Source organism: Brassica napus, chromosome C6 (assembly GCF_020379485.1).
Source record: "Brassica napus cultivar Da-Ae chromosome C6, Da-Ae, whole genome shotgun sequence".
In the NCBI taxonomy this organism is placed as follows: Eukaryota; Viridiplantae; Streptophyta; class Magnoliopsida; order Brassicales; family Brassicaceae; genus Brassica; species Brassica napus.
In genome coordinates, this window is record NC_063449.1 from 31,050,794 (window position 1) to 31,073,106 (window position 22,313).

Below are 22,313 nucleotides of genomic sequence, written 5' to 3' on the forward strand. Positions count from 1 at the left end.
TGCGAGCAGTCTCAAGACCGGGGAACTACTTGACAGGACCATGATCTCAAAACTTGAAATGAGAGGCGAGTTGAAGTTTCAATTCAGTAACAGCAGGATCATTGTTGCTGGCGATTATGATATTTTATACGTAGACTAGTACACAGAGAAAAACAAGACCAATATGTTTAAGAAAGCGATCAGAATGAAGATGGATGAACCCAAAACTGAGAAGGGTAAACTTGAATTTTAAGAACCACTGTCTAGAAGCTTGCTTGAGACCATAAAAGGATTTTTCAAGCTTGCAAACAACATTAGGAGGAAGGTCCCCCTTTCTAGATGTGTACCCAGTGGAAGCTTCATGTAAATCTCTTCATCGAGATCTCCATTTAAGAAGGCATTTGAAATGTCGAGCTGTGTAATAGATCAATCGAAAACATCAGCAAGTGAAAGGAGAAGCTTGACTGAATTGAGCTTTGCAACTGGGGAGAATGTATCAGTGAAATCAATACCCTCTGGTTGTATATAACCCTTAGCAACTAAATGTGCCTTACAGCATTCCACTATGCCATCTGCATTGTACTTAATCTTGAACACCCATTTACAGCCTATAACTTTCTTATTAGGAGGTAATGAACATATTGTCCAAGTTCGAGTACCTTCCAAAGCATCAATTTCAGACTCCGCAGCTTCACACCAAACCCGATGTTTTTGTGCCTCAGTATAGGTTTGAGGTTCAAGTTCTTTGTCAATAGAAATGAGAAATGCTAAATATGAAGGATAAAGCTTATCATAAGAGAGAAATTGAGAAATTTGATGAATGGTTGAGAAAGTTACTGAATGACAGTAATAATCCTTGAGATGAGCAGGCTGTTTGATTCTCCTACGCGATGTATGAAGTATAAACAGAAAGTACAATCTCTATTGATGATGAATCTGCATAAGGTGTAGGAACATCGAGAATTGATGTAGGCATAGGAGAAGGAACATGATCAGAGAATAAAGTATTATTAGAAAAAGAAAGATCATGTTGAGCATATAGAAAGAGCGCTTCATGAAATATCATATGTCTTCAGATGAAAATGGTGCTAGACTCGATGTAGAGAAGCTTATTTCCTTTAACGCCACTGAAAATAATCTAGAAAAGCAAAAGCTCTAGCTCTAAGGAAAAAATTATGTATGCTCTTAGGTGAAGTGGATACATAACAAAGACACCTAAAGCTCTGAGTTGACTGTAATCAGTAGCCTTCTTTGTAAGAATTTTGAAAGGGCTTTTATCCTTTAAAACAGATCTAGGAAGTCTATTCATAAGGTGAACTGCAGTGAGTATGCAGGGCCGACTGAGGAGGGGGGACAAGCGGTGCGGCTGCCCCGGGCCCAAGCTCGTGTCCCCCGGTATATTAATGGTTAAGGGGCCCAATTTTTTTTAAAGAAGTCTATATTTTTATAAAAAAAAATATTATTGTTTAAAAGAACCTAAAACCATCATGAGTTGAAACAGAAAGAGGATCCCAAGTATCGATATGTTAAAGATCAAATGGATTTTCACTTTTATTCTGATGAGAAATGAAAGGTAAATGCTTTTATTTAGACAGATGACAAGTATGATATGACAAGTATGATAGTGAGAATTAACATTGTCTTTTTGTTTTAACAAATATAAAGAAGACTGCATAGTCTGAAGTTTATAGTAAGATAAATGGCCACTTGAAATGACTAGAAACATTGGCGAGAATGGCAGGGGAAGAAATACATGGTGATGAAAAAGACTCAATATCCAGAAAATAAAGCTTAGAGACTTCTCTACCCATCTCAATTGTTAATCCCCGTGTAAGATCCCGAAGACCACAAGAATCAGCGTCAAACCAAACATGACAACCTAAAGACTTGGTTAGACAACTAACACTGAAAATATTAAACTTGAATTGGGGAACGTAAAGAACATTATCTGAAACCAAATCTCTACCCAGTTTGATTGTTCCTCACCCAACATTGCTCACAAGAACTCCATTTGGAAGACTAACCATTGTGGTAGGAAGACAACAAAAGGAAGAGAAAGAGGATTTTTCATGAGAGACATGATTAGTGGCACATGAGTCAATGACCCAAGCGTTGAGAGGGAAATAAGTGTTATTAACAGAACAAACATAACGCCTATCAACTCCGGTAGAGGAACAAAGGATAGAGGGGAAGAATGTAATGGAAGTTGGGCAAGCGGCTGTAGAAATGAAAGGTTCGGAAGATACTGAGACAAAGTGTACTTCGGGTGTTGGTGTTACACTGGGAGGCTGAAGTTTACTGCTGAGGAAAGCATTAAGTTGTTGAATCTGATCAGAAGACAAAGCATCTCCAATATTTCCACTAGTGATGTTTGCAGACTCAGTAGAAGTAATGGCTGAAAGAACTGGAATAGGAGATGGGCCAGACTTGTGCTTGGACTTGAAGCTTGCTGGATAAGCATGCTTCTTATAGCAACGATAAGCTTTGTGTCCCGCACGCCCACAATGAGTGCAAATAGGCATGTCACATTTTTGAAAGGAACTAGCAACGGATGAAGACTGAGCAGACTTATCATAAGCTAAACCTTGAGAGTTGGAAACCTAAAAAGCAGCCATGTTGAAATCACTAGTAGCTGATTTCTGACTGTCTTCTTGATCCAAGAGATTGAACACTTCAGATAGAGATGGCAAAGATTTCTTCATTAGAATGCGACTACGAATATGTTCATAATTGTCATTAAGTCTCATCATGAAGTCAATAACCCGATTTTTTTCTTTCTCATCTAGTAACTCTTCAACAAAGCGAAAAGGAGGTGAATGCTTGACAATTCTTCCCATAGCGATTGAGTCTTCGTGTGATATGAAGATAAATCGAAACTGCCTTGACGAAATGAGTGAATCTGATGATGAAGCTTGTATAGGCGTGAGACATTAGATTTGTGAAAATGAGTGTGAAGATCCTTCCAAATGTCTGACTCATTCTTGAAATAGAGGATGTTCGTGTAGATCTGTTTCGTCACACTGTTCAACAACCACGACTTCACCATACTATTGCAACAGCACCAGATACAATAATCATTCTCAAGAGGTTTCACAATAGATCAATCAAGAAAACCTAGCTTATTCTTAGCTTCTAAGCTAGTAGTCATCGCAACGATCCAAATACCATAGTTGTTACCATGTAGAGGTTCAGAAGCTAAGACTAAACCAGGATGATCTAAGCTATGATGATGATAAGGCGAATGGATATTATCAGGAGAGTTTGATACCTCAAACGGACGATCGGAAGAACCGCTATGAGATCGAATGAACTCAAATCGATTGTGAGTATTCGATTTGATTTACAGTGATGGAGCTCGATCGGAAACTTTTGGAGATGAAAGAGAACCAAATTCAGGTGAATCGTGTGTGGATTTGCGATAAACCGACTTGCACTTGTGTTATCCCATGACATGTCTGAAAATCAGCTCAAAACGAAGGTGATTCGTGAAGACGAGCTAATTTCTGCATATGAAACGGAAGAAGAGCTTGTCGAAGGTGGATTATGAGAACCGAAATGATCGTGGGCAAAGATCCGGTGAAGAATCGACGAGAAAGCGATGAAACGGAAGTTTGTTAGAGAAAAAAATAGTTTTTTTTGCTTTGATACCATAATACCAAATAATATCTTAATCTCATTTATCACAAAATCATTACAAGTGTAGCTTATATACAAGTATCAACTATAGCTAAACCGGTTAACTGTACCGAATTATATACAAGATATGTACAAGCTAATAAATTCTCTAGGTTGCATGAGATTGAATTCTACAAATAATTTCATGCCGAAACCACATGATGGTTATCTAGTGGTAGACGGACTTTAGGTTATTTAGAAACATGAGTTCGAAGACATTTCATTACACTTTATTATGTAGCTACATGAATATGGATCCATTGCTTATGGTCCATTTGAATACTCAAAGAAAGATATAGTTTATGTGTGGACTGCACTTCACTTTGAAAATTAGACTAGACTTTTCTATTGAACTGGAATATTCCAAATCAATAATAAAAATAAAAATAAAAGGTGAAAGATATAAAGAATATATTATTGTAATGCAACGGAAAGTCCAAAATGATTATAAAATAAAATAAAATGTAAAAGGTATAAAGAATATATTATTGTAATGCAACAGAAAGTCCAAAATGATCGGTAAATGATGATTCCATTTCCATCTCTGGATCAGTCAAGTTTCTAGTGGATATGCTTGGGGTCAATATATATTTCTGACAAGCCGTGTCGGCTTGACTTTGACCAAACAACTGAACAAGGCACACGTTTACACAATTAAATACTAACGATAATGACTACCAAAGAAGAATCTCCCAATTGTTTATAAACCACGTTCCGCACACTCTGTTGTTATACTATTACTATACACATTGCGATTATACTAGTACTGTACCCATCGCACAAATTAGTGTCAACCGTAAACAAATATTAAACTTTCAAATTAAGCATGCCTTTAATACATTTCAGTATCATAAACGAAAGTTGATCATTTATTTGGTCCTTTGTGCATAATCATTACTTATGTATTTAAGAAAATACATTCTAATCTTTTTCCTTCTTTTTAAGGCATTTTCTTTGAAACACTTGTAAGGCATTATAATTATTGTCTAATGTTTAGGTCTATTATTAGTTAACCTCCATAACAAATTAGGATAATAATACATTATGCATGGATTGAATCACGCTTTAGTTAAGTTTGTATAAGAAAATCACATGTTATAGCATAGGTCTGCTAAATCATTTCTCTATTCGTTTATTTTATTGAAATGAATAGACGTTTTAAAGTGTTACAAAAAATAAAAAATAAAAAAAATAGACGTTTTAAATTTTACATCTTGGTTGTTGCCTCCAAAGAGCAAGGAAAATTTTTTTTTACCTTCAAAGACATATTTTGTGTTTACAATTTCACTCAGACACACGTCTGACTGGTGACCATTCGTGAAACAAGAGGAACAAACAGAAAAGGAATATACGGAAAAAAAATAGCAGGAATGAAAAGGAATGGTTGTTCCTTCTCAAATTTAACAAGGAATAATTTTATCCTTTAATTCTCTACAAAAACAGGAACGAGAGGGAATGAGAAGGAATTATTATTCCTTGCGAATGGTGATTTTTTATAGGAACGTTAGGGAATGCATTATTCCCCATCATTCTCCGGTCACCATTCATACCCAATGTGTTACAACACACTTTCTTATGCTAGGTTTATTAATATAACCCTCAACTAAGAGACATCTTTAGTTGACTAGAAAACTCACCCAACTAACCAATCTCGTAACCAATCCAAAACCGATTCCTTATTTTTAACTTTTTACAAAACCATCGCTTACCTTATCTCTTTCACTTTTTACGGTTCTTGTTAATCTTCTCCAAAACCGATGAACCCTAATTTTTTTCTCCGGCGACATCTTCTAGATCCAAAAAGCATAATCTGATATTGGACCTAAATCTAACCTTCCCAAACCATCGTCTCTTTGATTTGCTGTTTCTCCTCACTGAATTCGAGTATGTGTTTCGCGTTATCATCGTCTCGCACTCAGTCTCTCAACCTCGAAGTTCTGGATTTTTGTGGTTCTAGCGTTTCACAAATAAACTCCAAATGGAAGGTTAGATCCCGCTTATTAAACTTCTTGATTCCCTCTTCCCACAGATAAACTAATTGATTCCCTCTTCCCACATATAAACAAACAAGGTTAGAACAAGACCTGATCCAACTAAAGCAAGAACTTTTTGACATGAAAAAAGATATCAGCGAGATTGTTGAGGTTTTAGAGTGTATTTGATCTAAGGTCTAGATATGGTTCTGAATCCAGATCCCATAATCTTGTTGTAAACTTTGCTACCCATCTACTATGAAAAAAATATTAGTTATTGCTTCCCACTATCTTGTATTAAACATTGCCACCCATCTACTATGCAACACCTAACGACAAACGAGATATGATCCAACATCAACCTTTATACCACAACCACAACATCCACACCGGCGTATCCACAGGTATTAAAAATGGTTTCACCATCTCCTTCAGACATTACTGCTTTTCATCCTGACCACAACCTCTCTAATCACATCACAACTTCTGTTCATCAACAACAACACCCGTGTAGCCACCAATTCAAATTTTAAGTTCGCCTTGTCCAGGAACACAACAATAAACATTACTATCAGCTTCCCACACATATCAACCCCTACCAACAAATTACCTTTACACATCAAAGTTGTTCACCATGACCACTATCTCTCTAACCACAACAAGCCTTTGTTACCACACAACCCCGCACAGCTCATAATCTATTTCCAGATTTCTAGCTATGATAACCAAAGTAAATAGGAATAATACCCACCTGATTCACAAACCTAACATCCAATTCCCTATGACCTTCACAAACATAAATGTGGATGCTATTTTAAATACACAAACCAACCACAAACATATCATCCACAACCAATAAAAAATCAACCCTTAAACCACAACCACAACATCCACACTGGCGTATCCACAAGTATAAAACTGTTGCTCAACCTGGCCACAACCTCTCTAACCACAATACAACTTCGGGGTATCAACAACAACACCCGTGTAGCTACAAATACAAATCTTTAGTTCACCTTCTCCACGAAAACAACAAAAAACAATACTCTCATCTTCCCACATATATCAACAGCTACCAACAAATTACCTTCACACATCAGTGGTGTCCACCATGACCACTACCTCACTAACCACAACAAGCCTTTGTTACCACACAACCCCTCATAGCTCATAATGTAATCCAGATTTCTAGCTATAAAAAACAAAGTCAATAGGAATAATACCCACCTTATTCACATACCTAACATCCAATTTTCTATGACCTCCACAATCCTATATGTGGTTGCTATTTTAATTAAACAAACCAACCACAAACAGATCATCCACAACCAATACAACATCAAGTTACATCAACAAGGTCCAACTAACTTCTCACTGGCAGCACTAAGCTAAGTAAAACACTATGAGATTAAGAACCATCCAAACCACAAAGCCGCACCCACAACTTCATTCATAATACAGTCACTTCAAACACCCCCATTCCACTCAAAGGTCTTATGTTAAACAACGCTCCCAACCACAGCCACACATCCACCAGATCATCCATACAATGTACAAACAATTCAAAAGACGGTTCAGCCCACTGAGCCAGAACACAATACCATATGCAACATACTAACCAAACCAACATGGATACCACAAACATCAGACTTACTTTTCAAAAACAAAAAACTCTTTAACCACGCATAACCAAACCACAACTTAAAATCCATATTGCTAATTCATAAATCATAACCTCAGTGTTCTTGCTCACACCATCGGTGACATTAACATCTCTATTACAAAAATACCAAAACAATTACTCCTTGCGGTCACACAGATTCAGTACAAAAAAATATTATCTCTACACCTCATTACAATACCCGTTCACAAAAAGTCTTAAATTATAGTGAACTCCATCTCCATTCAAATCGGAGCAGTGCAATCCTGTTGTGTCCTTCTGAGCCATTAGATCTTCTTTTAAAAATGATCCAATGGCCAGAAAAAAGACCCTAAAACCCATACAACTACTTTTACTTTTGCATTTTTTTCATTTATTCCAACCAAAGAGTTATCTGGTTTGGTTCCTTAGATGGAACATCATCTTCCCAAATTCGCTAATTAGCACTAGGAGGGTTTTTGTGTCCACGAAAAAGACACTTGTTTTAACAATGTGTCACATATCCACAAAGTGCCTTTCAGCGTTAACAAAAGACACAAAGTGCCTCCCAGTGTAAACAGGAAAACGTGGAAATAATTTTAGAATTATATTTAGTCGACAGCTGCAGAACGAATCATATACCATATGCTTGTTAAATAAAAAATTGTCACCAAAATATAAAATAAAAATCAAGAACATAGATATTAATTAAATTTAGAAAATAAATGATAATAGAATTGGACAAAAAAACACGTGTGCGAGTGTGGTGGACCCGAGGGAGACGAGTTGAGTCTAAAGACTAAAAGTAATAGGAACATACATGAACAGGATGTCCATTAGTTTATTACATGAAAATGAAAAGCACATGCTGCTCACGTCTCTCTTCCTCGCACCTAGTTTCCTCTTCAACATTTCACTTTATATATAGAATCAAAAATCATTCCTTCCTTCCACAATTCCAGAAGAGTAAAAAACAAGAACCCAATAAAATCGACTCTTTCCAAGAATCTATCAACCTTTTCCTCAGCTTAAGGAACTCCTACACATATACACATACCCAGCCTCAAGAATCAAGATCCAAGCAGATTCATCCATGGACCGGTCTTCATCATCTTCTTTCGTCGATACTTCTCTAGATCTCACTATTGGTGTTACTCGTATGCGAGTTGAAGAAGATTCAACGGTATGCTTCTCTCGTACTTTTGATCCTTTACATCTTCAAAAAAGTTCAATAACACATACCATTAGTGAACATTGTTAGTATTTCATTATTATGAACCAACGTATACTAATAGAGAAACAATTTTAGAAACTAACTTTTAATTTGTAAGTTATTTATAAACATGCTATTTTGCTCAGGTGTCCACCTAAAGCTTTCTCAGAACACCTAACTATCAAACCATCTATTACGAGACTAATTACAAGAAATACCACTGATCATACAAATTATTAACAATAACTATACAAATTATTTATTTTAATAAAAAGACGATATGACTATACGCATCATTTATTTTTGTTTATAGTCATATGCCCGAGATTCAACAATACGAAATATATGAATAACCAACCATGTTTCATCGATTATTTGTATCCTATACATTCTTATAATCCATATTAACATTTCTAATGACACAATATTTTTAGTATTACTGTAACGTATTTATTCATAAACTTCATTTAGAAAAAAATCTGTGTAGTATATGAAATGATTATATAGATTAAGTTTAGCAGTGAAATCTGAATGTTTTATGATCAAATGAAGTGCATATGAGGAAACCCACGTGATTGTATGAATTGGTCATGTAAATTGACAAATTTACATGATCACTTTGAAAAATTTACATGAAAAAAAAACAATTTCAAAATGTATACGGTTCATATTATTTACTTAACCGGTAGAAAAATAGTAGGGTGGTAAGAATTTTTAGTTGACCGCAATCAATATTCATTACTGAGAGAGTACAACACAAACGTGATTTGCAAGGACAAATTAAAATCATTTTTAATTATGGAAATTTCTAATAAATTACAATTATTAGTATATTTGGGGTGATAGTAATGTTTATTTATTATGTGATTCCTAAATGGAAATGATACATTATTTTCATTAAGATCTATACAATTATACAAGACTTTAATTATTGGTCAAATTTGATTTTTAATATAATTTTACCCGTATTTGGTAATAATAATATAATGTTTACCATGTTTCAGATGGTATGGTGAATTTAGGATGAAAAAATCATATGGGGAAAGGATTTATAGAATATCCGTAGCCTAATTAAAGTGATATCTAAAACCTTAGTCACTCGCACTACATATTAGCCTTCATACTCATTTGTACTGCACTACTACCAACCTAATAACCCTAGAAGAGACTATAAATACAGGTGCGATTGTAGGATTGGTTTAATGATCAAAACTAATGATAACAAACTGTTTTTTTCTAGTTAATATAAGGTATATTTTACGTTTTTTTACCCTGCGCAAGACGCATGTCTCCACCTAGTATATCTCTTATATGCCATCACAAATATCTACATATTTTCATGTCTAAATATATTTACGTGCCCACATATATTATGTAACAGAATTAGAATAAATGGAATGATAATACATGAAAAAATGGAACGGAACTCATTCCATTCATTCATAACCAAATTTGTTATGGAATAATTTTCTTTGTATTTTATCTCTTTTGTCGTGGAATTAATGGAATGAATATTCTATTCCATTCATGTCAAATGGTGAAATTTTTTTTGGAATTAATGGAATGAGTCATTCCACATCGTTCCATTCCAAAAATCAACAATCGAATTGCAGCCTATATGTATGGATGTATGCACACAAAGATTTTTATATATACTTGGTATATATTTGTTTATTTATTTATGAACTTAAAAAGGACTTTGCTACTAATTCATGTGTTAAGTTCTTGAAATTTGATTGTAACAACATATTTTAAGGTTGTATAAATTTGATTGTGATATGCTAATACATCTTGTTACTAACTTCATACAGTATATATATATAAATGAATCATTGTAGACAAGTGCTTTGGTGGATGAATTAAACCGAGTGAGTGCTGAGAACAAGAAGCTCTCGGAGATGCTAACTTTAATGTGTGAAAACTACAACGTCTTGAGGAAACAGCTGATGGAATATGTTAACAAGAGCAACAACATGACAGAGAGAGACCAAACCAGTCCTCCCATGAAACGAAAATCTCCAGCGAGAGATGACGCAGTTAGCTCTGCGGTTATAGGTGGAGTGTCAGAGAGTAGCTCTACGGATCAAGAGGGTCAGTATCTGTGCAAGAAGAAGCAGAGAGAAGAGACTGTTGTGAAGGAAAAAGTCTCAAGGGTTTCTTACAAGACCGAAGCTTCTGACACTACCCTCGTAAGCTTTTCATGAAAACTAGCTAGTAAATTTGGTATAAATATCTTATAAAAAACTATAGTTTATATGTTTATATTGATTATAGAAGTTGTGTTCTTTATAGGTAGTGAAAGATGGGTATCAATGGAGGAAATATGGACAGAAAGTGACTAGAAACAATCCATCTCCAAGAGCTTACTTCAAATGTGCTTGTGCTCCAAGCTGTTCTGTCAAAAAGAAGGTACTACTAATCAAGATTAAGAAACAAAAAAAAATCAATAGAATTAGCTTGTTAGGCATATTAAGCTATTTATGTTTGTATTGTCTTCAGGTTCAGAGAAGTGTGGAGGATCAGTCCGTGTTGGTAGCAACATATGAAGGTGAACATAACCATCCAATGTCCTCACAGATCGATTCAAACAACGGCTTAAACCGCTACATCTCTCTTGGTGGTCACACTGCACCAGCCAAGGGAAGTAGTAGTAGTTTGGCTGAGCCTGTGACTGAATCCAAGAAAGTCACTAGCCCATCAAGAACGGATTTTCCAGAAGTTCAGAAACTTTTGGTGGAGCAAATGGCTTCTTCCTTGACAAAGGATCCTAACTTCACAGCAGCACTAGCAGCAGCTGTTACCGGAAGATTGTATCAACAGAACCAGACCGAAAAATAGTTTTAGTTTCAAATTCTATTAGTATTTTTTTTAGATTTGAATTTGGCATGAGACAAAGAGAGTAGAATATATTATATGTAACATGTAGTAATCGTTTTCAAAGCAATCTCACATAATCAAGAAACTATACTCCTAGTTTGACAACAAAAACATCTGTACAAATGCAAACACATAACCAACAAACTAAGCAGCACATTGTTAAACAACTATCTCTCTTGGACAGCCTTTGGGTTTCCTTTAGCTAACGGCTTCGTCCTTGGACATGCACTCGTGGTGTCTGAAGCAGCTAGTGAGATGGTCGTTAGTGAGACCAGCTGTTTGCATGAACGAGTAGATAACCGTTGGACTAACACTTCTAAAGCCTCTGCGAACAAGGTCTTTGCTTATCAGCTCGGCTTTGGAAGTCTTCGCAGGGACTTGGCGTTGGTACCGGGACCGACTCTGAGTAGGCTTATGGTTAACGAAGTTCCAAATGTACTTGTCAAACGATCCAAACTCAACTATTATCTGAATTGGAGAAAAACCAATCACAGTCAATAACACACAAACTATGATGAGGTTTATAGATTATTAAGTTACCTTGCGAACTTGGTTTGCGTTCTCGAGGATGGACCGTAGCTTTTGCTCTGATAGTAATGAGTCAGGAGATGTTATCTTTTTGTTAGTTAGTTCAGATATTGCAGCTGGATCAAAGTCCATGAACACTTCCCTGTGTAAACAAAAGCAAAAAGTATTTTGAGATTTGAGCTCATAAGGAGATGATGTTAGCATAAGACTTTTGGTGCTAGTTACCTGAATGATTGTCTTTTGGAAAGGATGTCTTTCCAGGATAGCTCAGCAAGAGCACCAGAGAGGCTTAACAACTCGAAAAGTTTCCTGCATAACCGAATAAGAGGGTGGGTTTTATTATCAACAAAGAGCATATCTCAGGCTCAAGTAAGAAAGAGAGATGGTTACGTACTTGTCATCATGGACAGGAACTCCCCACTCTTCATCGTGGAATGCAATGTAACATTGGTCTATTATTAACATGAAAACAAACAAAAAAAAAACAAAATCATCAGTCAAAAGTCATAGCAGAGGAAAAGATTCAAGGCTGAGATAAAGTTAAAGACATAAGCCTATCACTATCAGTATAGAGACATGACAAATAAACTAGTCTCTACACTTCCTGTCTCTGTGGTCGTTGTTCAATAAAGATATCTGTCTGAACGCAAAGCAATACTAAAAGATACGTTCATATTCTAACTTCCAAAGTCAAAACACCAAGAGACAGAATACAAAATCTTCTAAACTACTCAAACTCAGAATCATTTGAAGGACACTGCCACTTCAATTGCAAATGCTAACAAATCGATTGAGAAACGGTTATTACCAGATTTGGGAGTGATCCAAGCGCATCTTCTACGACCATCAGAGAAGCAATCACCTCTCTCCTCCGTCAGGTTCCCTCTCAGAGAGTTCGACCCGCTACGCCGCAGAGCCCTCTTCCCGCTCGAAGAAGACGCAATACTCAACGGCGACGACTCGCACGAAGACGACGCCTCCGAGGAATAAGATGCGTTCATGGAGACACCGTTTCGCCTCAGAATCGAAGGGCTTAGAGGCATCCTCTTCGCCGTAAAGGTTAGGCTTTTCGCGTTATCAGACAGATGCTTCTTCACGGGCTGTTTCTGCTGAAGCTTGCTACCAGCGGAATCCACTCGCGGTGGAGCCGACATTGAACCTAAAGTCTCCGACTTTTTGTCGAGAATCACAAACCAAGAAACCCTAGAGAACTTAAATCAAAGTACTAAGCTTTTGCACATTGTTAAGAAATGTTCTAGCGAAATCAAAGGCGAGGGCAAGTTGCTCAATGGGGATCACGGGAATGAGCAAGCTTTGATTATTACATATACTAAAAACAAAAGGAAAGATCTTTGGAACAGTGACGAGAAAATATCCTTTTTTGACTTGGGAGAACCCTAAAGGAGATGACTTTCCCGATTGAGAACGAAAGGAATCCAATTTAAGGAGGAGAGACTGAGGAAAGAGTAGGAATGAAGTGAAGTCGTTCGTTCGTTAGTCTTAGGGTATGAATGGTGACCAGGGAACGACGAGGAATCATGCATTCCCTAACGTTCCTAAAAAAAATTACCATTCACAAGGAATAATAATTTTCTCTCATTCCCTTTCATTCCCTTTTTTGTAGAGAATTAAAGAACAAAATTATTCCTTGTCAAATTTGATAAGGAATAACCATTTCTTTTCATTCCTGGTATTTTATTCCCGTACATTCCTTTTTTATTCGTTCCTCTTGTTTCCCGGATGGTCACCAGTCGGACCCTTAGTTTTTAAACGTCATCGTTTGGTTCCTTCGCTTCTTTTTCTAGTTAGGAGTCTGACCCGACTCCGGGTCGAATTTGACAAGTAATATGTCTTTTGTTTCATTCATCTGATCCGATCCAAACAAAGTGTCTTAGATCGTAAATAATTTCGTAAACCGATAACATTCAAGATTAGAGTTAGGATCTATCGGCTTTAAATAAGTACTACCTCCGTTCCCGAAAGTTCCCAAAAGTAAAATGTTTTAGATTTTTTTCTTGTTCCACAAAGATAGATTTTCTATATTGTTAAGGTACTTTTTTTATACTTTTGAGAAACATAATTGAGAATATTTGAATTGATTAAATTTCATTGGTGGAAAGTTATTGGAAAGTGCATAATAAAGTAAAAAATAAATTAAATTATAAATATTTATTAAATTCTTAATAAGCGTGTATACTCTAGAAAATTTTATTTTCAGGAACAGAGGGAGGTAGTATTTTTCTTGCTTAATGATTACTACTTAACGTAGGTCAGGAATGTCTTCTGACTCTTGTCTTCTTGTACTATATATTAATTAATTAATCCATGGCAAGACGAATGTTTTGAGTTAGTCCACAGACAAATTCCTTTTAATATAATTAGTGCAAAGTGATGTCGTAGTTGTTTCAACAACAATTCTTTAGCAAAAAATAACGTATAAGCTCTAGCTGCATTATCCATGGAACTGTAATATCAGTTTTGAGTACAAAAAACAACACAAGCTGAGAATAAAAGAGATATGCGGGTAGTAAACGACTTCCATGTAGTGCTAAAACGATTCATCTTTGCTCGTCTCTATGTTTTTTGCTGATTTCCCCGAGAAAACCTGAGTTTGACCAAATGATATTGGGTTTATCAATGGGCCTCAATATCTCTTAGCCCAATACATTGTCACATCTAGCCCAATACTACGTCAATTCCTCCATATCAAGAGCATCAAAATCAGGTACTACAAGTTACAATTCTCAAAGATCCTTAACTTATGACAATAAATGGTGGAGTAAGCATTAACTTGTACATAACGGTTGATTTAAACCAGAAAATAAAAAAGAACTTTGCCTTGATGGGACTCTTTACAGTTAATACTCTGCTCTGAAGTTTTAGGTATTAAGAGAATATTATTACTTAGCTTAGTTACTCTGTATCAAGATCATCAAAATCAGGTTCTGGTGGCTTTTGCAGATTCATCAAACTCTTTGAACTCTCTGAGACTCTTAGCTTATGACCCTTAAGCGCGTTAGCAGCAAATCTTGATGCCTTAAAATAGACACGTTCTATTTGCCACTCTCCTCTCAGCGAACGCCGTATTCACCTTGTGATATATCTTCTTATTGTAGGTTATCCTCAGCTCATGTATCCCTATGTTGTAGGTTGTAATTCTGTCATTGTCTTCCATTTTGTGTTAAGGTTTTCAGTTTTTTGTTTTGTTTTAAGTTCAGTCTATTTTTTGTCTTTGGAATTTGTGAATAAGACTTTGAAATCCTTCAAATCTATGAAACACAAAGAAGTTGAGTTCGTCATCCTTGTTCTTCAATGCTTGCTCCAGGCTTCTCACTTTCATCTTCCTCCAATTGGGGATAAGTGTAGAGTTTGGGTTAGAATCATTTAGTCATTTTAAATTTTTTATTATGTACTATCTTTTTGGTAAAAATTATGTACTATATCTGTCATAAGTTTTTGTGATATATGAGAGATTTTCTCATTTTTTGTCTGCCATATCTAGCATGTTGTTTGCCGTTTCAGAGGTGAAACTTGTAACAACTCAATTTTAATTGTATCTCATATTGTAACAAATTTTCAAATATTTTCTTCTTTTAATTTATTTTACTATTCTCTCAAAGTTTATGGTCATATTCATTATTCTCACTTTTATACACTTTCATATCCTCACGTTAGGCGTGGTTCTTCCATAGCATATAGTTCGATAGTTTAGATGTCTACTATATAAATTTACTCGCATTTGTGGTCAGCTTTCCAGAACTAAATCATACTATTTACCAACATATTGTAAAACAAGTATAGTGATCACTCGACTTTACGAATGCGAGCTAGTTGTCTCCTTTTACGCATTATCAAAAGTAGCTTAGTACAATCTGAAAGATGGTGATCTCCCTCCTTTCACTGAAGTGTCATGGCAAAAGGTTCACTCTCGTTTTCCTTGCAACCCTCTTCTCAGCTTGCGGTAAAACAAACCTGAAACAATTTGATCTTGTTTTCAAGTGTTTGTTCATCAAGCATGTATATTTCATCCTCTTACATCATCTACACACAAACCATTGATTTGAAACCAAGATATAAGATTCAACTAAATCATGACAAACAAACATAGCGTCTTTCACACGTAAATATGTCCAAACGAAGCAAAACTAAACCACTGTTTGACTAATTCAATAAGTAATATACACTCGTATCTTTCTTTTTTTTGTTACTCTCTTCAAGAAATTGTATCTCTACATTATTCACCTTCATTTCTTCTTCATAGCAATCAATAAACATCTTTTTTGCCTTTCTTCTTCGTGTATCACAACAGTAAAACAAAGTCTTGGACTTGAATTTAGAATGACTTTGCTCCAAGCTTTGTCTTGCTTAGTAAATTCAAGAGTAACATCAATGATCGATGCCACATCACAAAACTTATACCGCAAAGCAATTTGAGTTTTTCATTAGTCTTCTTCAACTAGTAACTATGCAATGTTGTCACCCTTTGCATCTCTTAATCGATTACCTGGCTGAAGTTCATCTAGTCTTTCATCTTCTCTTTGTTTCAGAAATGGTCTTTGATACGAAGAAAAGTTAAAAAGACAAGATAAAGGAAGAATCAAATGCATGGAGATATGATCACATTTAATGGGAATAACGGGAAAAAGAGTGTGCAACGATGATGTTATGGGAATGATAGTGTTAAGATATACCAAGCTAAAGAGTTACGATCAAATTTCATAAGTCAATGTATATAAATTTTCACAATCTACATGTAATTTTTAAAGTCTATCAATTTTTAAAATTTACAAATTTTATACAAATTCATCTCCTAATAACTTTTTTATTCTTTTTACCTTTTCAGTATATGGTGCACAAACTGCACATAGATACAGCCATGCTGGTATAGTTTTGTATGACTTTATAATGTAATATAATTCAATAAAATTTAGTCCAATGAAAATGTGATTTACGATATAAATTTGTTAATTCTGTTTATATGTAGTGCGCTAATTGGTTTGGTTATATTAACGGGCTTTTAATAAAGCCCATTCCAGTTGGTCGTAAAACCTCCGAGGACTGAGAAATCCAATTCCTAAATAAACCCTAGAAGAAGAGAAATCTGATTGGGAGAAGTTGATCGAGATGGGGAATGAGACGAAGAGCAATGGAGCATCAAGCTTGGGTGGAGGAGGAGGAGGGTTTAGGGCAAAGATGGAGCACTATGTGTACAGTGGGGAAAAGAAGCACGTTTTGGCAGGGATCGGGATATTCACCGTCATCTTCGGCATCCCTTGGTATCTTATGAATCGAGGTCCGTTTTTTTAGATCGCGTTCAACTGGGTTTCTGTTAACAAGTGATAATAACAAGGAAAGTCGATATTTTTTCTTCCAGCAATGTTTCATCTTATGACGATCTGATATAATGATAATAGACCATAAGATTCGGGTTTCAAATTTATTGCCAAATGGAATCACCTGATTGGTAGATTGACTTAACAGATGTAGTTTGATAATATTTGAGGATGGATGAGTCGCAATGGTTTATGTTGTTAGGATTATAGAGCTGCATCTGCGTGATCACAATCTTGATGGCTTGATGTGTTAGTTGGAGGAGTATGACATTGTGATGGTAACATCATAAGCTTCGGACTTCAAATTTATTGGCAAATGGAATCAACTGATTGATATAGATTGACTTGAGTAAATTTACTTTGATGATGTCTGAGGATGAGTCACAATGTTGTTAGGATCGTAGACCTGCATCTGTGCGATCAGAATCCTGCTTTTTCTCTCATGGATCACATATTTTTGGCTATGTATGTGACTTGTGGTTTCTTCCTTGGGCTCAACCCTTTTGTTGAATTCTTGTTTCTTTTAGGATCAAACAACCACCGGTCTCACCAAGATTACATGGAAAAGGCTGATAAAGCTAGAAAAGCTCGTCTCTCTTCATCTCCATCCCCATCCTCTGACAAGTAGTCCTGTTCAGACTCTAGTCAGATACATGCCGTGAATGATCCACTCACTCAGGGTTTTCCATGTCCATACAAACATAACTCAGCAATGTCTGAGCCAGTGTGGTTTATTTAGTTCAGTTACGTATCATTCCACTGTACTCCAGTTTCTATATTTGACTAAATAAAAGTTTTTTTCTCAAAACACATAAATGTGATATTGCTCCAAGTTAAATCTTCATTGCCCATGATGTTTCCTCTAAAAGAAGGCCACAGATAATGGTCAAAACCCATTTGAAAACACCAGGCTCTTGAAAGAAATCTATCTCAAAGTTCATCCCAATGATCCCTGCTGCAACCCTGAAGACAGCCGATTTTGTCCTGCATATACCATAAGTTTACTGTTTTCCCAAGCAAATAAGGTATAAGCATGATCAAGATTTTGAATGTTGATGAAATCTTCAGTAGTCCTTTAACAGAGTAGTAAAGAGAGATTGCAGAGGACTAAACCGGTTTATTACTTGCCGTTGAAACCAACCAGATAATGAAGAAAAATACAAAGGAGTGGTTTTATGTTACTTACGTATGGATGACGTAAAGCTAAAGACTAAAGATCATCTACGACCCGAATCATTATATCCTGACCCGGTAACGATTTCGACCGACCCGTTAACCTGGTTAATTTCCTCTCTATCATTTCGCGGATTTTTCATTCTGCTAATGAAAATTCGATCCTTTGCTATAACGAGTTTCGATTAGCACATCTAAGTCCTTGATCATCTTAAATCTTTTTTCTGTTTGTGATTCTCGTTCTGTAATTGGAAGGTCGCTCAAAGCTTTGGACTTTGTTTGTTAGGGTTCATCCTCAAGGTAATCAATTTCACGTTTTTTTAAATAGTTTTTCTTCAATAATCTTAAACGGATTGTGAGATTTCCGATACTAGATTGATCAGCATTCGACAAATTATCTCTCTTTCGATGATCTTAACACCCAAAATCGTAACTTTATTTCGAGAGTTATGGGGGTTTCTGGAGATCGTTTTGCATTCTTTTAATGATGATGATGTTGCATTTCGTGTCTGCTGAGCTGAGAAAGCTTTGATTTTTATGAATTTCTTAAGACAGAGAGTCGTAGTTTTGTCTGATTTCTGATAACACATTTGTTTTGTGTGTGTTTAAGGGGTTTTATGAGATCTTAGAAGCTATGGGAATGGCGTCCATGAACTCTAGTGGTGAAAGCCTTAAACTTTGCGTGTTTGACTTGAGGAGAGGCCAAAACGAAGGACAGGAGCTCGACAAGATCTTGTTCTTCTATCCTCCTGATGTAACCTTCTCCACTCAGCTCTCTGTTATTGGGCTCAGCGAAGGGCTTATCACATTCACCAGGTCAGCTGCTAGATAAGAAGATCATTCATTGGTTTGTCTCCCTGTGGATTATGTATTGTTTGGACTTACTTATTAAGACGTGGTTTTTATGGAATTTAAAAATGCAGACTTTTCTCCCCAGAGGCAGCTTGTGAGGTTATAGAAGCAGAGAGACATTCCCATGTTTTCCATGAAGCCGAGCCTGACATTTGGATGGTCATGGTATTGTCAACTCCATTACTTGTTTGAGTCTCTCACTATTCATATGCATAAGGAGAGCAAAATTTTGATATACTCTCCCTCAGGTTGTAGAGAAAAATAAGGAGATTGAAGCCATATGGAGAGTTGATGCATTGCAGAAGGTGCTAAAGGAAGTTCATTCCCTCTTTGTTATGTTCCACGGATCAATTAGATCATTGCTTGATAAAGAACCATCTGGAGGGCTTATCAGATCTCACTTGTATCCCTTCATCACAGACTATTTAAATGGTAAGCACACAATATCACCACCAGTTCCAAGCACATACCTGTGTTATATATAGCACTTGTCAAAACGTTTTCAATTGTTATTTTGATGCAGATCTTTCTGTTGGGAAGAAACTTCAGTTACCTTCCTTCCGTGAAACTCTGAAAGAGCGTGGTACAGTTCAGATGCTTACTTTAGCAAGGGATGCGGCGCTTGAAGTTCAGGTTTGTTTTGGCCTCACAGTAACAGACTAAATTGTTCACTCCTTTGACTTGTATTTTCTTACATTTTACAGTCTCTTGTGGGAGTGCTGGATTCATGTGCTGGGACGCTACGATGCCACTCTGTGATTCTATTTCACGACCTACTTGTGTCAACAACTCTATCACCTGTATGTTTTTCAAATCCATCAAGTCACTGTGTCGATATGATTCTTAAGCTCTTTCTCTTTTTGTCAGGATGATACCGTCGACTTGTTTACATTCTCTGTAATGAGATTGACCTCAAACGCGCTATCTTCCGGCACGAGTTCCTGGTCATATCTACGCAAGGGAACCAGCTTATCACAAACCTCTTCTAAATCTACCTCACCGCAACTTCTTGTTTCAAGTGATTCACTGCCTTCAGGAAACGGTCATGACGCAGGTCGTGTTATTAGGCCGTTACAGCACAATAAGTGGATAAAAGGGAAAGATGGGTTTCTTGTAACCGATATCTGGGGTAAAGACGCGACACCAACGATCTGGCTACATCAGAGACAAGAGAGAGTTCACCTTTTAGCATATCAACAAAAATGTCTCACCTTGGTTCTTCTCGTGCCTACCGAGGCCATTGTTAATGGAGAGCTGGACATCTCGTTCGTGAAGCACCAAGTTATTGAAAACGTTAGCTTCCCTTCTCTTAAACTATCGTAGTCTTTTCCGGGCTCCATCTCTTATTACTGCAATGTACTTTGCTAGGCAACTGCGAAAATCTTGAAGGTCGAAGAGAAGCTGTCTAAAGGATGGGGAGGGGAGAACGCTTACCATGTTAGCGGTTACCGTTACTTGCTAGTTGATAATGACATGGAAGTTTCCAGAGCTTCTCCTTCGGGGAAGGTAGCAACGTTAGCAAAGGTAAGATGTAACTATTCGTGACTTTGATTGAATAACCAAAAGAGTACCAAACTCACAGAAAGTCTATTGAATGTTTGTAGGAGACTTTACTTGCAGTAAACAAGCTAAGGGAGACGGTGGATACAGAAAAGAGCCGTACGAAGGAAGAGAAAGACATGGAGATATGCATCAGGGCAAAGAACAACGCGTGGGCCATCGCACGTGTAACGAGAGGTAAAGAGCTTTACATGGCTTTGGAGAAAGCCAGTGACACTCTTCTTGATGCTACAGACTCTGTCCAAAGTTTTAGCAACAGGTAATACTAAATTCATCAAGACTGAGTTTGCACAACAACAACAAAAAACGCAAAGTGATGTTTATCTTTTGTGCATCTCTTCAGGTATTGCAACGGAACATTCTCTATGGACTAGAGCTCTGCAATCTTTTTTAATTACTCTCGAGATAATTTTCATTAAGCTTATCGTTGAGATTTACATGATGAAAGAGAGATAACTTTTATTTACATCTTAAGTATCATTCACGAGACAGTTTCCATGTATTTACATCGTTCTTTATAGCAGTCTCAGTTGTTATTTATATGCACTCGAATCATGTCTTCTTCATCTTTCTTCAAGCGTAAGGATTGACATGAGAGGAGTAGTCTCTGGTCCCTGCACCTTCCCATCCCATCCATTCTTCCCACGTGTCGCAATCTGGATCATTCATTCCGTTGAATCCCTCATCATACACATCGAATGGCTGAAACTCCTCTGTTCCCTCCATCTGATTCTTTATTTGCTTCAACACAATCTTCAAAAACACAATAGAAGATCAATACCATGATTTGACTTTTAACAACAAAATGATAATGTCATCATTAAGACAACACTTACATCGTAAGCTTCGTTGATTGTCTGAAACTGTACCCCGCAGTTGCTTCCTCTGCAAACATCAGGATGATACTGCAACAACAACCACAAAAAAGTATGTTAAATTTGAGAAACTCAAGTCCATGAAAAAATCGAATCTATTGCAACAAAGTCGAAACCTTTTTGGCGAGTTGTCTGAAAGCTTGCTTGACCTCGTATTCTGATGAATCGGGTCGGATCTTCAGGGTCTTGTACGGATCCATTACTGAAGATGAAGAACAGACGACTCCTGTTCTGTTCAGCATCTTCGTGTCTTTTCTTTTGCTGTTCTTTAACCGAAACGATGAAGAAGAAGAAGAAAACGAAGATCCGGATAGACCCGAGAACCCGTTTCCTCCGATCGTTAAAGCAATAGTCATGTTTTTCAAATTATCAAGATACAAAGGTGGTAGAAAGTAAAAATGATTTCTAGAAAGCAAAAACCAGATTCTTTTTTTTTGTGTGATTAAAGTAAATTAGAGAGGTTCAATAATTGGAATCGTTGATTGGGTTGGGAGAGATGGAGGGAGGTGGGATCGTATAAATAAAGAGAGAAACGGTGACATTTTTTTTTTTTTTTTGTTATCTAAAAGTGTCCTTATCCATAACGCTTCTGATTGCCAAGTGTTCTTTTTTTTTTACTATTTTTTAAAAACAATA

The 22,313-nt window shown here is 36.4% G+C and overlaps 5 protein-coding genes across 6 annotated transcripts; 3 read left to right on the forward strand and 2 right to left on the reverse strand.

The window, feature by feature from the left end:
* Window positions 1-8,110: 8,110 nt before the first annotated feature.
* Window positions 8,111-11,444, forward strand: LOC106402817 (probable WRKY transcription factor 40). Of its 2 annotated transcripts, none has more exons than XM_013843612.3 (4): window positions 8,111-8,449; window positions 10,318-10,668; window positions 10,772-10,888; window positions 10,979-11,444. In XM_013843612.3, the coding sequence occupies exons 1-4, from the start codon at window positions 8,360-8,362 to the stop codon at window positions 11,315-11,317; spliced, it is 897 nt and encodes a 298-aa protein (XP_013699066.1). In that variant the 5' UTR covers window positions 8,111-8,359; the 3' UTR covers window positions 11,318-11,444. The 2 variants fall into 2 exon arrangements, with proteins under 2 accessions (XP_013699066.1, XP_048616288.1); XM_048760331.1 differs by having other exon boundaries at window positions 8,270-8,449; window positions 10,291-10,668.
* LOC106402818 (DNA-3-methyladenine glycosylase 1) lies at window positions 11,359-13,369 on the reverse strand. The gene is made up of 5 exons (XM_013843613.3): window positions 12,693-13,369; window positions 12,279-12,336; window positions 12,110-12,193; window positions 11,897-12,026; window positions 11,359-11,824 (listed from the first exon to the last, which is right to left on the reverse strand). The coding sequence occupies exons 1-5, from the start codon at window positions 13,036-13,038 to the stop codon at window positions 11,555-11,557; spliced, it is 888 nt and encodes a 295-aa protein (XP_013699067.1). The 5' UTR covers window positions 13,039-13,369; the 3' UTR covers window positions 11,359-11,554.
* A 3,554-nt stretch (window positions 13,370-16,923) lies between these two features.
* On the forward strand, window positions 16,924-18,025 carry BNAC06G19580D. The gene is made up of 2 exons (XM_013843407.2): window positions 16,924-17,177; window positions 17,745-18,025. The coding sequence occupies exons 1-2, from the start codon at window positions 17,009-17,011 to the stop codon at window positions 17,843-17,845; spliced, it is 270 nt and encodes an 89-aa protein (XP_013698861.1). The 5' UTR covers window positions 16,924-17,008; the 3' UTR covers window positions 17,846-18,025.
* Window positions 18,026-18,447: 422 nt separating this feature from the next.
* Window positions 18,448-21,342, forward strand: LOC106406081 (vacuolar fusion protein CCZ1 homolog B). The gene is made up of 10 exons (XM_013846669.3): window positions 18,448-18,690; window positions 19,001-19,206; window positions 19,314-19,407; window positions 19,491-19,674; window positions 19,766-19,875; window positions 19,947-20,042; window positions 20,110-20,535; window positions 20,611-20,766; window positions 20,847-21,061; window positions 21,146-21,342. The coding sequence occupies exons 2-10, from the start codon at window positions 19,025-19,027 to the stop codon at window positions 21,174-21,176; spliced, it is 1,494 nt and encodes a 497-aa protein (XP_013702123.1). The 5' UTR covers window positions 18,448-18,690; window positions 19,001-19,024; the 3' UTR covers window positions 21,177-21,342.
* On the reverse strand, window positions 21,107-22,248 carry LOC106406082 (chaperone protein dnaJ 8, chloroplastic). The gene is made up of 3 exons (XM_013846670.3): window positions 21,794-22,248; window positions 21,639-21,707; window positions 21,107-21,555 (listed from the first exon to the last, which is right to left on the reverse strand). The coding sequence occupies exons 1-3, from the start codon at window positions 22,031-22,033 to the stop codon at window positions 21,376-21,378; spliced, it is 489 nt and encodes a 162-aa protein (XP_013702124.1). The 5' UTR covers window positions 22,034-22,248; the 3' UTR covers window positions 21,107-21,375.
* Window positions 22,249-22,313: the final 65 nt, after the last annotated feature.